Raw genomic sequence first — 16,014 nt, forward strand, 5'->3', positions numbered from 1 at the left:
CAATGTGTACTTTGTGGCTCAATGGACATCACATTTACCCCTGATTTAGACCTGTCCTGGTTCCACATAATTGTAAGATCAACATTGCCTCCCACAGCAGAGGTGGGTAATACTTTTCAGAGTAGTTTTCTGGCACCATACTTTTACTCTTACTGACTAAATGTTGTGGTTCCTCTTCCTACTGTAGGGTTTTAGTGACAAAAGAGCTATATGCCACTTCAAACTCCTACACCTTACTGTCAAATATGATCTGTTTTTATTTCTATGCTTTGAAATGACCATATCTGTGCATTATTTAATGTTTTGTTTTACCGTTTGTTTTAAATTAACTTAAATCGTAAATCATATTTTAAATCGATTTTACTCAGTACTGAACTACCAGTATTAGTCTCTTCAAACACTTTTTACTTACTTATCTGAGTAATTATTTGGGCCCCTTCTTGAGTAATATTATTTTAAAGTAACATCGCTCTTGCGTAGATACATAGTTTGGCTACTCTACCCATCTCTGGTCCCCATTGCTTCAGCATTCAAGCTAGATATTCACTTTTATTCTTCTTATCTTGTAAAACCTGTAAAAACTTGTGAAACCAACTTCCCTACAAGCAAGTGTGAAAGTGAAAGTCATGCAAACTTTTATAAATAAAGGTGGTAAACACATTTAATAATCCGAACATGCTGGAGAGTGGGTGGAGGTGAAAGCGAGTGTCTTTGTCGCTGCTATAGTAGGTGTATTGTATATGTTCATGTTGCACATTTTGATCTCGTCTGAAGTGTGTAAACGAGCTGAGACAAATTCAGCCTGACAGTGTTTTTGAATTGCTTTTTGCCTCTGTCTTGTAGCCTGAAGACGTGAGCTGCCTGTGACGTTAGGGATGCTTATTTACTGCTGCTGTTGAGATTATGGCCCTGTAAGTGAAATGACCTCTTGGGGGTCATCATCGGAGTTCATTACATGGACTTATCGCCAAGATAATTACTATGGCGATTGTCTGCCGAGCTCCGGGTTTTGCTTAAAGAGAGCGGCGTCAGTGAAGGTGTTGACAGTGACGGCTGTGTTTGTGGTGGAAGGTCAGGCAGAATTTATCTGGTAACTCTCTTCTAGTGTCTAATACTGTGTCCAAATAGCATCCTGTCTGTATTAACGTTTCCTATTTGTCACTTGTCTGTAGCACAGCATTTATTCTTCATGGTAACTAAAACAGTCTTCTGGTTTAGTACAATGTCTACAGTTTTAATAGAAAACTACATAATATAAGATAAGGGCTTGATTTTTAACCAGTGTACCTTGAGGTATTGCCAGGTGTGCCTTGAAACAATTTCCAATTTGAGTTAACTAGTGGATTTAATTGAATAAATTAGAATTTTGGAGTGTCCTGAGCAAACTTCTTGACCAAAATATGAAGCAAAACAACCACCATTGCCGAATTAATTACAAATGAAAGAAGCAGGCCTCAATTTGGTAATATGTCAGTGGGATATGTGCCACGGTATCATCTCCAACCAGAAAAGTGTGCCAAAGCTCAATAAAGGTTGAAGTGCATATTACTGCCTTCTCTCAAATGGTAATATTCACAGCCGTGTTTACAGTGTGCACAACGTGGGATGATTACAGATTCCCCAATTGCAATGTTTGTCAGAAAATCACAAGTACATACAGTATTTTGCCTAAATCGTTCAGCCCTGATATAAGATACATACGTTCAGCACAGACGTGTGCAGAGGCAGATAGCGCGCTGACGTCTAGGGACGGTCAAACATGGGAAAGAATCTACTTAAAAGCAATGTGCCTATCCCGGAGACACCTGTCACTCTGGCAATGTCAAATACATATGCGAAAGACTGTCTGGAGTGTCTGCCAGTGTGGTCCAATAGATTTGGTTTTCCATCTGGCGGATCACTAAGCACGGACAAAATATATGATTCATGCCAGCAAAACTGTCAAATTGAATGAATAGAAATTAAGGTTTAGTGATTTCTCTCTTGTCTTTGTGACTTTTAATGCATCTTTTTTCCTGTTGTGTGAAGCACTTTGAATTTCCTTGTGTATGAATTGTGCTTATGCAAACTCAGAAAGACACACAGTAGGACCTTCTTACTGTGAGGTTAAAGTGCTCAGCCACCAAATATGCTTGTTTCTATTCCAGTACTGTCAACGTTGAGCCACAAACAAACTAATGCATTTGCAGGCTGCTCTCTGTAAACCCCTAACCCAAGTCAGGTTTTATCTTCTTTCTATTTCTCAATCTGCTTGCTTGTATTTTTCTTGTCTAGTGTGAGTGGCTTGTGATGCTCACCAGACCTTGAAGTTTGCTCTGTAAGTACGTGTGACCCACTGCTGCCTTACATCAGTGACAAGTCAAAGGCGGCTAGAGGACACTTCTCGTGGTATTATGTTGAGTGGCATGGATCAGGGAGTCTGACTGTCTGCAGAGGTCGGGTTTGTGGCTGCTTAACCTCCGCAAAGCAAAGGTTTGACTTATTCAAGGTTAATAACAGATTCATATTGTTCCTTTTCAGTGCTGCGACTTTTGAAGGAGGGAAGTGACATCAACGCGGCAACAGCTTCTGGAGGATCACTATTACACCTGGTAAGAAAGGCTCGGTATGCCTGTATTTGACTAGTAAGCTTCAGGCATAACATTTAAACCAAAGGAAGAGATAACACGCACATATAGGTTGTATATGTTTTATTTAATGTATTTTTATCCACAGATTCTTCTTACTTTAATATATTTTTTCTGTTTTAGAAGATAAGAGCTTAGATTTGGATCTGGCAAAATGTCCCTCAATAAAACATTAAAATAATGTTGAATGAAAGGCCCATAATGAGTCATATTTGTCACAACAGTTTTCACACAACAGGAAATTCCAGATATTTAAACGGATGCTGTGATGTAATGTAGAGCTAATTTTAATGCTCTAAAACTGGTGTAACCCATTAAAGGAACGTAGATTTTACAGTATTCCTTTTGCTGAAGAGAGAATTGTACTCATGTAAAACAATCATTTCCATGTATTTATACAAACATCTTAAATTTTTTTTTACCTATTACACACACATCCGTCATTGAAAAGTGTGTGTTTGCTTGTAGTGCGCTCGCCACGACAACGTGTTTGCGGCTGAGCTCCTGATTGAGCGCGGGCTGAATGTGAACCTGCAGGACGAGGACCAATGGACCGCGCTGCATGTGGCCTGTGTGTGCGACCACTCGGACGTGGTGCTGCTGTTGCTCCTGGTGAGAACAGGACACAAAACACTACACGCTAACTAGAGAGTCAGAGGCTACATCAGTGTTGTAGCCACGAAACGGCGCAAAAGAGGCACGTCGGCAGCTGAAGGGGCGGGAATGCCAGTCACTCATCAGGCAGGGGAGTGTTTGGCGGATGCTGATTGGACCCGGGGAGGTTTAGCTGAAGATATGGTATGTTTGATTGGGCCCTGAGTGAACGGTGACCGGCTGATCTGTGGACAACTGGGCTTATGTTTGAAGTAGGGCCAAGCACAGATTGCCAGTGTGTGTGTGAGCGTGTGTGTGTGTGTGTTTGTGTGTGTGTGTGAGCGTGTGTGTGTGTGTGTTTGTGTGTGTGTGTGAGCGTGTGTGTGTGTGTGTGTGTTTGTGTGTGTGAGCGTGTGTGAGCGTGTGTGAGCGTGCGTGTGTGTGTGTGTGTTTGTGCGTGTGCTTTTGCTTTTCAGTTCCTAGCATGTTGAAGCATTGCAAGATACGTTCAAGGGTAACTTTGTTGTGCCTGGATAAAATATGAGATTAAGTCATAGTTTAGGTCTGTACATTGTATTTGTGAGTGTGAGCCAATGCTTATGTTGAGGTTTACGCTGTCAAAAATACATTTTTCTGCAGTTTTTTACATTGATGGTATAGTTTGCTGACAGTACTATATAGCGTTTGTTTATAAAAAATCCTGATTTTAGCCCATCTTGTTCCCACAGTCTTAATTCCACTCTCGAGCGCTCTCTCTTCTCTAGCCGTTCCACGTGCGTCTCATTTGTATGGTGTGCTAAGTTCCTATTGAGGAACATCATAATTGTCACTAATTCAGACATATTCAGTGGTCTCTTTCAGCCCAGTCGCCTCTGCCTAGTTCTCCTGTGCTCTGTTCTAAAGTGGCCTCCTTATCATTACTGCAATAAATCTCTCCCTGAATACGGTAGTTTACCATTTTAATGAGAAGAGGAGATTGTGCCTTGACTGACTGCATTATCTCTAATTGACACAAACTGTTCGTGCAGCCTATGCTATTGAATATTACTATTCCGCTTTCCTGCACTGTGTCTTTTGTAGCATTGTCCTTAATTTCCTCCCTGCAGTTTGCACTCCGAGGTAAGGTGTGTTTTGCTGACAGAGACGTTAGCAGACTTGTCGTTTATGGGTTGGTGGAGGAGGGTTTAGGATGAGAATCCAAGTGCATTGTCAAGTCAGGATTGGCACTAATGTTAATGCTCTTATCTGCCGGCTCCAAACAGCAGGACAGAGGCTTTACAGTCCCACGTCTCTGTTTTCACTTTCTATGCAGACAATACACATTAATTTTGCACCATGCACCACTTTTGTGCTCTTTTCAAAATTATACATTTTATTTGCATTCATTAGTTACTCAACACAGCTATTGGCCAATCCAGGCAGAGATTGCAATATTATCATTAGAAATATCAATATTATTTGGTTAATTGATAATTGATTATTATTATTATAAGTGATTCTTCAGTTCAGAATATACCGTAATTGTAAGAACTAAATTAAAAACGAATTGTGATTTGTGACTCATGAATTTTAGAAGCAAAAAATATTTATAATTTCAATTTAATCTAGTGTACTCAAAAGAAGCAATAACTACTGCTTTGTACTCTGGCTCTTTGTGTCACATTAGCTTTACTTTCACTTACACTTTATGTCGTTGCCTTGGTATTCTAATGTGTTATTCTTCAAAACACTTTCCGTTAGTCACAACTCGCCAGTCATACTACATTAGACTATTTACTTACAGCAGCAGTTTTAGAATTGTGTTATCAATATAAAGTATAAACTCAGGGAGATTTTAGTTGTAAGTGCAGTGACCTACTTTCTGGCTCTGTGTACAATGATTTGGAAACTTTTGAACTTCAAGCCTTCAGAATAACTACAAGCCTGTGGCTGTGCTCAACTTTACCCCACAAAACAAATATTTTTTCTGCTGAGGATTTGGAACGGATTCTTCAAACAAAAGAGAAAACAACATAAAGTGATTTGCCACGCAGTATTTCAGACCCTTTCAAATATGTTTCACATGCACTTTGAAGACAGAATCCTTATGATGTCTTTATTTAATTATTTAAGTTTGTGCTATAGTATTTCAATGCTTATGATTTGCAATGTTTCCAATGCAACTCAACAGTCAACAGAGCGGTTACATGCATTAAAAGGGCCCATGCATTTAGAAGGATATAATATCTACCAAGTACATGTAAATTACCTCCATATTTCTACTCAATCCATACAATAATCCAATTGTTTGACAGCCGTAACATGACATCTTTTCATTTGTCCATAACCACTGTGTTTCTGAGCACTAGTCTCCCCTGGGACAGCCTTTAGCACAGATCTACTAGTACTTATCGATTCAGAGGCACAGCTGCCATTATGAGACAACAGTGAACTGGACTAAACAGATTTCCTTTCACGGGACGATTGAGGGCGGTTTCATCATGTGTCAGAGTGCAACCAGACAGGGTCAAAGGTCAAGGTGTTAAAACTCCAGGACAATATTGCCGCTGCCCCCAACATCACACCGTTTATGTCCGTCACAATCACACAATAAGAACCGAGGCCTATGAATATTAGTTCAGGATTGTGTAAATATGGTCACGGATGCATTATCGTACAGGCGTTCAGACTGATGGCATTATGGCACACAGATTATGGATTTACACTTATTCTATTGTTTATAAGTAAATATAGTTGGTTGAATTGAAATACAGACCGTGATGGTGCCGTGATGGTGCCGTGATGGTGCCGTGATGGTGCCGTGATGGTGCCGTGATGGTGCCGTGATGATGCCGTGATGGTGCCGTGATGATGCCGTGATGATGCCGTGATGGTGCCGTGATGATGCCGTGATGGTGCCGTGATGATGCCGTGATGATGCCGTGATGGTGCCGTGATGGTGCCGTGATGATGCCGTGATGGTGCCGTGATGGTGCCGTGATGGTGCCGTGATGATGCCGTGATGGTGCCGTGATGATGCCGTGATGGTGCCGTGATGGTGCCGTGATGATGCCGTGATGGTGCCGTGATGGTGCCGTGATGGTGCCGTGATGATGCCGTGATGATGCCGTGATGGTGCCGTGATGGTGCCGTGATGGTGCCGTGATGATGCCGTGATGATGCCGTGATGGTGCCGTGATGGTGCCGTGATGGTGCCGTGATGGTGCCGTGATGATGCCGTGATGATGCCCTGATATTACAGGGTTGACTCATCCATCATCTCCTCTTGTGAAAATCTTTCTTGTTCTCATGAATAATCAGCTGCAGTTGATTGTGATCATGTTAATTAATTCTCGTTGTTAACCCTTAACTAACCTCTCCTCTCCAAGAAAAAACTGCACCGATTAACCAAGTCCACAGAGAATAACCCAAAACTCTATGGATTTTATTCCACAGCTATTTAAAACGGGACAATAAGATTTAAATAGGAAATTCTCCAAAGAAAGAAAGGATTTTCCACATGTAAGCACTAAGGAGGTTGTTGTCCTTGTAGACTTGCTGATTTGATGCTATGAAGAAGGTTAACAGCTCCCCTGTTTCCATTGTATTTCCACCCCCACCTTGTTTTTTTCCCAGTAAACCTTCTGTCTCCCTCTTCGTCTGCCTCAGGACCAGGTCATAAATCTCTTTTGTCGTGTGCTAAACAGTCGTTAGAATTCTATCAGCTGTAAATATTCGGTAAGACTCTTTAGTGCGAAGCCCCTGCTCTCACCAGGTCCATCGACAATCTTCACACCACCAGGCTTTTGGTTGTGGGGATTTAAATTTAAATAAAACGTTTATCATCAATCATTTTAAGGTTTAACATGTCAGTTGTTGTTGTTCCTTAGGGATTCAGATGAGTTTAATGACTACTTCTTGAAGCCTTTTGTTGGTGTTTAATTTTTGGGTGGCACATTGACACAGCGATTAGCATTTCTGCCTCAGAGCAAGAAGGTCCTGAGTTTGATTGCTGGACCTGGTGGAGCTTTTGAGTTTCTCCTGTGTCTGCCAAGATTTCCCTTCCATTAAGAACAAATCTATAATTTGTCACAGTTCTCTCCCGAAGAGAATACAAATCTCTGAGAGACTTTCAAGTGTTTAATACATTTTTATGAAGTAAAGTAAGTAAATACCTTTGCATTGTGGCAATGAACTAGTGTATACGTAATGCATTTAATAAATGTAGTAGGAGTTGCTTCAAAGAGGAGTCATCAGTCATAACCAAAATGTAACCAACCTTGCTTTGTCATTAAAGTCATTAAATCAGCTGGATTGCAGGTCTCCAGTCTTATCTGTCCCCACAAAGCACCAGAGCACAGTTGAATAAACACACATTCATCTTCTGTCATGCACACGCTCCCCCTGAGCCCAGGCAACCGGAAGGTCCGCCCCCTGCCCCGCCCCCTGAGGCCTCTACACAATGACTTCTTTAATTCACCACTTCTTTTGGTAAAGTCTCCATGATTTAGTCCTGTATCAGCCTCTGGGATTGTGAGATAATTGGCCCCACTTTATCATTGATTCTGCTTTGATGAATGACCACTGCTAAAACTCTTTGTTTGTCTCCCAGGCCGGCGTCAATGTGCTGCTGCAGGACGTCAGCAGCAACATTCCTCTTGACTACACCTCAGAAGGCACCGAGACCAATTACATCCTCCGCAAATACCTGGAAGAAAATGGTAAAACTATGAAGATGAACAAGGTCACAAACAAATCATTTATTATTCATCTTCTAGACTGGCTCAGTCCAATCGAGAATCTGAAAACTGCTGTTCACATTTGCAGTTTTACAAAGAAGAATGGGCATAGCCCAAAAGATTTTCAGCTGTAACTGCAGCAAAAAAAGTTCCTCAAAGTATTGACTCTGGGGGCTTGAATACCTTTGCACTTTGCTCTTTTCATTAGTTTATTTTTCTGTAATACATACATAAAATGTACACTTCACAATTCTGTGCTACTTTGTGTAGCTCTTTCACAAAAAAGACCATATGTTTGTGGTTGTGATAGGACAATGTCCTTGGTAAATTCAGAGTTCAGTGATGTATCAGAGTAGTAAAGAATAATGTATTCATGTTTACTTAAAAAAGATAAAATGTTCAAAATGTTCCTTTAAAATGTTTCAGCGATGCCAGTGTCTGAGCGTTTAAAGGCTTTTAAGAGTCGCTTTGTCTAATGAATCAGAGCAAGGAGGGAATTTATCGACCATTCGCTTCTTTCTACTGCAGAATGGTCCTTTTTGGATTTGAAAAAGTGTGTCTGAGCTTGAGGACCATCTGTTTTTTTTTTCAGTTTTTCCCCCCTAAAAACTCTGATAGGACATTTGAGTGATTTGAGGCTTAATAATGCTTCTAGCCACAGCAGAGCTTCCCGCTGGAAAAGACACACGTGGGACACATGTGTGGTCAAGGTAACAGTGGAACAGACACAGAGTAAATGTGTGAGTGTTGATTTAGCTAGAGCAGGTTGTGATGGAGGGGTTTCTTTCATCTCTGTAATTAGGCTCATGTTGGCCTCATCACATGACAAATCCATGCCAAGACCACCCTCAGAACCACACTAAGAAGTCCCTGTGGTGGTCCCAGTTTGCTTCACCTTTAACCCTTTCACGTTCGGAGCATCTTCACTCAAAGTCACGCACACATACCAGCCTTCTGTTGCTATAGTAACTTGGCGGAGTGCTCACTGTCTCCATCAGATTGGTGCAGCAGGACGAAGAAGACAGTCTGTCTGAGAGTTTCTACATCAGAGAAATTAGGCCAACCCTGTTTGGGGGCTTTGCTACTGTCAAATGTCTTTCCTCTCTAGAGGAACTGTATTTATCACATCGTATCCAGGGTTTCAGAGTGATGAAAGACTAGAAAAAGTGTTGCTCTAGTGTTCAACAATTACAAAACCAAAATACTTTATCTTATGTGTGGCCAAAAGTGCTCGAAATGGTGTCTTTAAACATGAAGCTGAAACCCATGAAAACTGCATGTCTGAGGCTGGACTTTAAACTCAGGAATCATGAAAAGTATTATTATACTTTATTATAGTACTATTCTGTGATCTATAACTACTTAAAGCTGTGACTGACAATCTGTATTCAGAGTCAAGACATTTCTTCAACATGATCGCTGTATACAAATTGATTTAAATTATTCACACAGTTCTTAAGTTGATCTTATACTTTATTTTGTTTCAGCTCTCATTGTATAGAATACTTCAAAAATTTTCAAAATTTTGATTAAGTACTACACTACAAAGAAACACAGACGCAACTCAAAACGACTTATAGTTCTTGTATTTGACTTGTAGTTCTTGAATGCCATCTCACATGTTGTTGTCTTATTTATGCACAGTACTTCAGTGTTCTTTTAACATGACTCTGCTGTGTGTAACTGTATATTCTGTAGGCGTGGACGTGTCATCTATGCACACTATGAAAATGCAGAGGGCTGTCACCATGTTGTCAGATGTCAGGCAGCTCGTTGGGACAGGAGGAGGACTCAGCCAGTCCAATGACGAGGGGGTCACTCTGGTACGTCATCCACAATATCTCATTTGACCTTGATTTAAGTTTACTGATCAGGTACACCGGTCATTGTTGATCAAAATATCTTTCTTCAGCTCCATATAGCGTGTGCCAGCGGTTACAGAGACGTGGTGGCAGTGCTGTTGGAAAGTGGTGTGGACCCTCACTCTGTAGACAATCATGGTTGGACCCCTCTCCACTTAGCCGCTAAATATGGACAGGTAATGCAGCTAATACAGCACCTCAAAACTGTAATCAAATAGTGTACTAATTCAGAATCTTCAACATATATTGATTCAACATTAGAATTAAAATGTTAAATGTTGAGAGCTTTATTGATTAAAAAAAAAAACACTCCTGAGAGACTCTGTAGAGACTGTGATAAAACTGATCTTTATGAATGTATTGATTAGAGGAAGTCAAGCTGCTGGCAAGAAACATCTTTGCCTTTGCCACAGGATATATTAGCTCAGCAGTTAAAAGGCCTCTTTAGGGTGAAAAAACAATACATTTAAAGTTGGTCTGAAGTAAGAAAAGATTTATGGACAATTATTAAAGCAAGAAAGTTAAATATTGACTTGAAAATATCGTTTTGGTTCAATGTGTTATTTACAGATCACAGCCATACTATTATATATTATATATACACATAAAACATATTGTGCAGTGTTTGTTCTCTTCAGCAAAGTCAACATTTTACCCACACTCGAAGTTGAGCAGATGATTCAAAAATAACAAATAGGTTGTAAGTTTATACATACTAAGTATAAGATAAGATAAGAAGATAAGATATGCCTTTATTTGTCCACACATGGGGAAATTTCGATGTTGCAACGCAAGTAGATACAGAGGAAAATAACAGATAACTTATAGGAAGTTTTAAAAAACACTCTTAATAGAAGAACTCTTATAAACAAAACTTGTATTGACAGAACCTCTCATATCTTAATAAGGAATGGAGGGAAGGAATACAATGAAATAAAAATAGCTAGCATAAGACAAAATAATACTACTAATAATGGTGAAATAAACACTCTTATTTACATCAGTTATATGCACATTAATATGACATTATTGCATATGAGTATGACAGTAATTGCACATGAAAATGACGGTATTGCACATGATTAAGTCAGTAAAGAGTAACATAAGTAACATAACCTTCTACCGCCTTATTTTATAATCTGGCTTCTTTGCCGGTTGCACTTGGCATTTGCTGTTGCTTTGCATGTGCCGATCTACTGCAGTATGTAAGTGCATCGGACATAGGAGTGGCAGTGGAGAGGATTGGATAATCGATTAGGTTCCTCTTGAAGTGCTAAATCCCCATCAGCCTTTTAGTGGTGCCAGGCCTCTGCTTCCTGCATAGTAACTACTCTCTGGCCCTCTCACTTCCTGTTACATCAGTGTTTTAGCCATCTGCAAGTGTCACAAGAGCAACACAGGGCATTTCAACATGTCCCTAACCGGCCAAGGAAACCACACATTCTGCTAATAAGAGTTTTTTCTTGGGAATTAAACCTCCAATTGCAATCAGAAAACTGCCTGCTACACTGGACCCAAAGACCTTTTTGCAGCGTGGCATTAGTACTACAGACTGACCCTCTAAGAAGATGTACAACCCCATTACTGCAGCTAATTAAGCTTTCCTCTGCCTGTCTTGTGATAAGTTCAACCCTGGCTTTTTGCACACTCAGCTTGACTCCGAGCTTTTCAAGTTGCCTTCACTGGAGAAAAGATTTGAATAATTTTGGTTTGGTGAGGAAATACAGTTCAAATCTACTGGGATGGGATTAATTTATGGGCTGTGAATTCATATCAAAAGAGTAAGGGAATGCTGGCTTTTCAGTACATTCATTCATTCATTCAGTTTCTACTATTTACAGTATTTGGTACAGCATTATGGTAAAGTGGTCAGCTCTTTAGCTCACAGCAACAACACTCCTGATCAGTGCGTTGAGTTTGTGTGTTTTGCATTGATACCTCAAAAACCTTTGTCAATTGGGGACAATTTAGATGAATTAGGTAATTTAGATTTACCAAAATTATTCATTCATATGGATGGTAGGAGAATCAAAATAGTCACATCCACAATCGTCCTGCAAAGAAATAGAAACATTCTGCTTTTGCCCTATTGTCATTCTTGACTTCCCTGTCCCCTGCCTGTCCCCTACCTCTCCCCTGCCTGTCCCCTACCTCTCCCCTGCCTGTCCCCTACCTCTCCCCTGCCTGTCCCCTACCTCTCCCCTGCCTGTCCCCTGCCTATCCCCTGCCTGTCCCGTGGTCATCGGATGCATACGGTACTGACCCGGAGTTCAGACGACCTTTTCTTGGTCCTTTCGTCCACCCCCGGCTCACTATAGGGGTTCAGATGTTTGCTGTTAGTGACGCGTGTACAGTATTTATAGGGTGTGAGCGCAGCTGAGTTACTGTACTGAGATACTGTACACTCCCAGCTGTTGGCCCAAGTGACACTGTTTGACCCAGTGTGCGGAGTCGCAGGCTTTAATGGGGCTGTCGTGTTTCCCTGCTGTTATGTCGAATACTGTCACATTATAGTCGAGCAAAAGTGCAAAGAAAACTAATATTATAAAAATGAGTAAATAATCAACTATACTGTAACTGTTGCATGTGCACTGTAGAATATATATACTGTCTATGAAATGCACACCACCAGTAGTTCTCAACGTGTCTGATTTTGTTATACAATTCAGAAGTAGTTTTTCTCCCCCTAGACAAAGTTGAAAATAACTTCACTAAAGATTCTGTTGAGTATAATGATTTGTTTCCCTTCAATGTTACAGACAAGCATCGTTAACCGGCTGTTGAAACACAGAGCAGACCCTACACGTCTAAACTGCAACCAAGACAAGCCCTCAGGTAACCCATTCTAGTATTCTCAGGGTAAAATGAGAGCGGGGAATAGAGGCTGACAGATTTTGGCAAACAGAAGTTAATGATGCAAAGACGCCAGGAAATGGATCTCGACTTCATCAAGATGAGCCTCTTAATATGCAAAATGATGATGAGTGCGATAATAGAAAACAAACACAGTATCCCGCGGTGCTAATGAGCATGATGCCATCACTGCACATGTATCAGAAACAGAGGGCTCGTTAATCAGGATTGGAAAGACCAAATGTGGGTGTTAATTGTGAAGGGGCTGGTGCGAGTAATTAAAAGCAAGTATTTAGAAAACATGTCATTACTCAAATGACTGCATGGAGAATTTCAATTACGATCCTGTTCCGGACAAAAATATTTTATAAACATTTTTTCAAGCATATTTAGAATATGGGAACCTTGCATTGCAGTTATTAAAACATACACCAAATATGCATGACCACCTTCCTATTGTATTATTGCTGGTGGACTGCTTCTGATAGTTGTGACCTCTGAAAATACCTCTAGTGCACTGTTCTATCTGGCTTATTATTAATTTATAATCCTTTGTCCTTTTCAAATGCATCAAGAGCTGACAAACGTCCACTTGTTGCTTAATATTTTACATCCACAAGACACTGTTATCCACAAGTTCATGGTCATAATGTTTTACCCAATTTGTCTAAGGACTTCCAAACTTAAAACCACCTTTAGTCGTTAGATCTACACTTGAAATACGAGCCCTCTAAATACCACTTAATGTGAGCGAGGATATCATTGGCTTTGCTTCTACTTCGTAACCTCTACCAGTGGACTTCAAACAACATCGCTGCCTCGCACCAGTCAATCTCACGGCTTTATCGCATCTCACTGGGGCGTTAATCAATACTCTCTCGGAGCGTGTCGGCCCAGAGTGGACGTGAGACAAGCCCTCTGAGACCCACACAATCAACCCCCTTTTTTCATCTGGAACGCCCCGATGCCACCGTTAGTAGCCACATGACGACAGAGACGCCGAGCCGGAGACGGGAGTCCAGGGAGATGTCAGTCAGGCTGAAGTAAGAAGATGGGTCGAAGCCATTGCTCTCCCCTGTGCCCTGTTAGAGCTCATTACAGACGGGGGACGGGGGGAACCCACGCTCCGCTCTTATCTTAAGCACCGATGGATGATCCACCGTGGCGTTCACATGCTGCAATGGTGCTCAGGCGTCCTCGAGGAGCTGAAGGAGGAGGAGGGCAAAGAACTATTGTAAACCTGTGAAACTTGTGAAATCGTGTCTTGTAAAGATAGTATTAAGACTTTAACAAAAACTTTATTCAATAAAAGAGGAAACTGTTACGTTTTAATAGATTCTTTACCTTTGTTGGATTTAAATATATTAATTTAGTCAATTGTGTATCTAATAATGTATCGATTTGTATTTTCAGTGGTGGATAGTAATGAAGTACATATGTAAAAGTACTGCACAGAAGTAAAGTACAGATAGCTATAATTTTACATTTTCACTGTGGTTACTTTTTACTTTCACTTCACTGCATTTGAGAGCAGGTTTTCATATGGTTTTAGGGGTTATTATTATTATTAGCACATTCATGGTGACTTCCTGCCTAAAGATTTTTAATTAAGTCTGAGTGAACAAAATATATACAGAAAATTAGAAAAATAAAGAAATGTATAACTCTTTATCACTAATTTGTGAACTACTTTTACTTACTTATGACGTACATTTTAAATCGGTACTTCAAAACATTTACATAAGTAGATTTTTACATGTGCTACTTTTACATGAACACTTGTATCTGTACTTTCACTGTTTTGTTCAGATATTGCTGCAGCTCAGCACATAGCGGAAATGTTGCTGAATGCAGAGGAAAACTGGTTACAGAGACTAAAAGACCCATCAGCTCCTCTGCCCTCAACTGACCAACAGTGTGAAAGTGCCCAGCAGGACCTCAACACCCCCGTTAAGAACTTGTGAGTGTTGGCACGCTTAACTGGAGTATATATACCAGTCATCTTCAATCTTTTAAGTATAAACACCTTCTGCTCTAACGTTTTTACAGGAATCCTTTTGGCGTGTCCATCTCTAAGCGGGACAGTTTCCTGGAGAAGTGTGCCATGTTCCGGGAGGCCGGCGGAGGCATGACCCGACAGCCCTCTCAGGACAATGGTCTCGACAGTCCGTTCAGCTCCGGAACAAGCAAACTTGAACAGGTGCAAACACACAACGCGTGCGAGTTTGTTTTTAACCCTTCACCCCACGTGTATTCTCCAAATGTCTTTTCAGGTCAAGTTGACGCCGCCGGCCCCGAACGATGACCTGGCGTCGCTGAGTGAGCTCACCGACAGCAGCCTCCTCTACGAGATGCAGAAACGCTTCGGGAACGACCAAATCTATGTACGCTTTTACTGCCCTTGTTTCACATTTCAGAAAGTCATGCACAACATCAAATATTTATTAGAACAAGTAGACACGCTGCTCCCTGGATAACATCACATATCATATTCAACCTTTTCCCTTTAGTAAGCACCTTCTTTTTCCTCGCGCTAGTGTTACCGTGTCGTTTTGAGGTCATAACTTAATATTTCAATTTAGCTCTGGCGAATGTCGTGGCGCTCAGCCGTGTAATTCCACTGGTGAAAAAGGCCAAATCGATAGCAATGAGATCGACTGCCACAACCATACTCAATAGTAAGATCCATTCATCTCCCAACAGGTTTGCCCATTCTATTTCTGTAATTTCCATCTTTTCTTTAAAGCGTTGCCTCTTTGTCTCTGTTGGGAATATCCCGTGCAACGGCTGGAGTCAGATCAATGAAGGACTGTGGGTAATAGTGTGTTATTATGGAAACCAGGAGGGCCACAGGCAGAAGGGAGGGCCACAGCAGGGTATGCAGGATAATAATGGGAGAGATGGAAATGAAACTGACAATTCCAGAGTTCTTCCGGCTAGGATTATGGAATGCTAGCGGTGGTTTATGGAAGGATTGTCAATAGATATTAATGGGAGTGAAGCGTTTGAAGGACACAGTGGACTTGGAGTGGCCAAAAGCTGTGAATGGGCCATATGCTCTCAGCGGGGGGGAGTGGGACGGGGGGCTTTGATGGTTGCGCTGTCCCTTCTTTCAGAGCCGAATGCCAGAAACGCAAGACCACTTCCCCAGTAAAAAGCAGAAAAGAAATGATATTGATTGTACTGCCACTATACTAAATTTGATTACGTACAGAATATCGCACAGATTAACTGCACATTAAAACATGTGCGCTTCCCCAGTCTTGAACTATTGATCCAATCAGATTTAATTGGCGGATTTGTGTTAGGATTAGTTTTGTCTTCTACTTAAAAACATCATCCAAAACTGAGATTAAAAAA

General features: G+C 41.0%; 1 protein-coding gene across 2 annotated transcripts in view; it reads left to right on the forward strand.

Annotated features, from left to right (window-relative positions):
• Positions 1-16,014, forward strand: part of myo16 (myosin XVI) — a 66,953-nt gene that overhangs the window by 11,760 nt on the left and 39,179 nt on the right. For both annotated transcript variants that reach the window (XM_072444639.1, XM_072444641.1), the window contains exons 3-11: positions 2,521-2,591; positions 3,096-3,239; positions 7,813-7,921; positions 9,638-9,762; positions 9,852-9,977; positions 12,561-12,636; positions 14,464-14,614; positions 14,704-14,854; positions 14,928-15,038. In XM_072444639.1, coding sequence (XP_072300740.1) covers positions 2,521-2,591; positions 3,096-3,239; positions 7,813-7,921; positions 9,638-9,762; positions 9,852-9,977; positions 12,561-12,636; positions 14,464-14,614; positions 14,704-14,854; positions 14,928-15,038 — 1,064 coding nt within the window. The remainder of the gene's footprint in view (positions 1-2,520; positions 2,592-3,095; positions 3,240-7,812; positions 7,922-9,637; positions 9,763-9,851; positions 9,978-12,560; positions 12,637-14,463; positions 14,615-14,703; positions 14,855-14,927; positions 15,039-16,014) is intronic.

Source organism: Eucyclogobius newberryi, unplaced genomic scaffold (assembly GCF_026437365.1).
Source record: "Eucyclogobius newberryi isolate DKJ021-1_F unplaced genomic scaffold, fEucNew1.0.hap1 SCAF_14, whole genome shotgun sequence".
Lineage (NCBI taxonomy): Eukaryota > Metazoa > Chordata > Actinopteri > Gobiiformes > Gobiidae > Eucyclogobius > Eucyclogobius newberryi.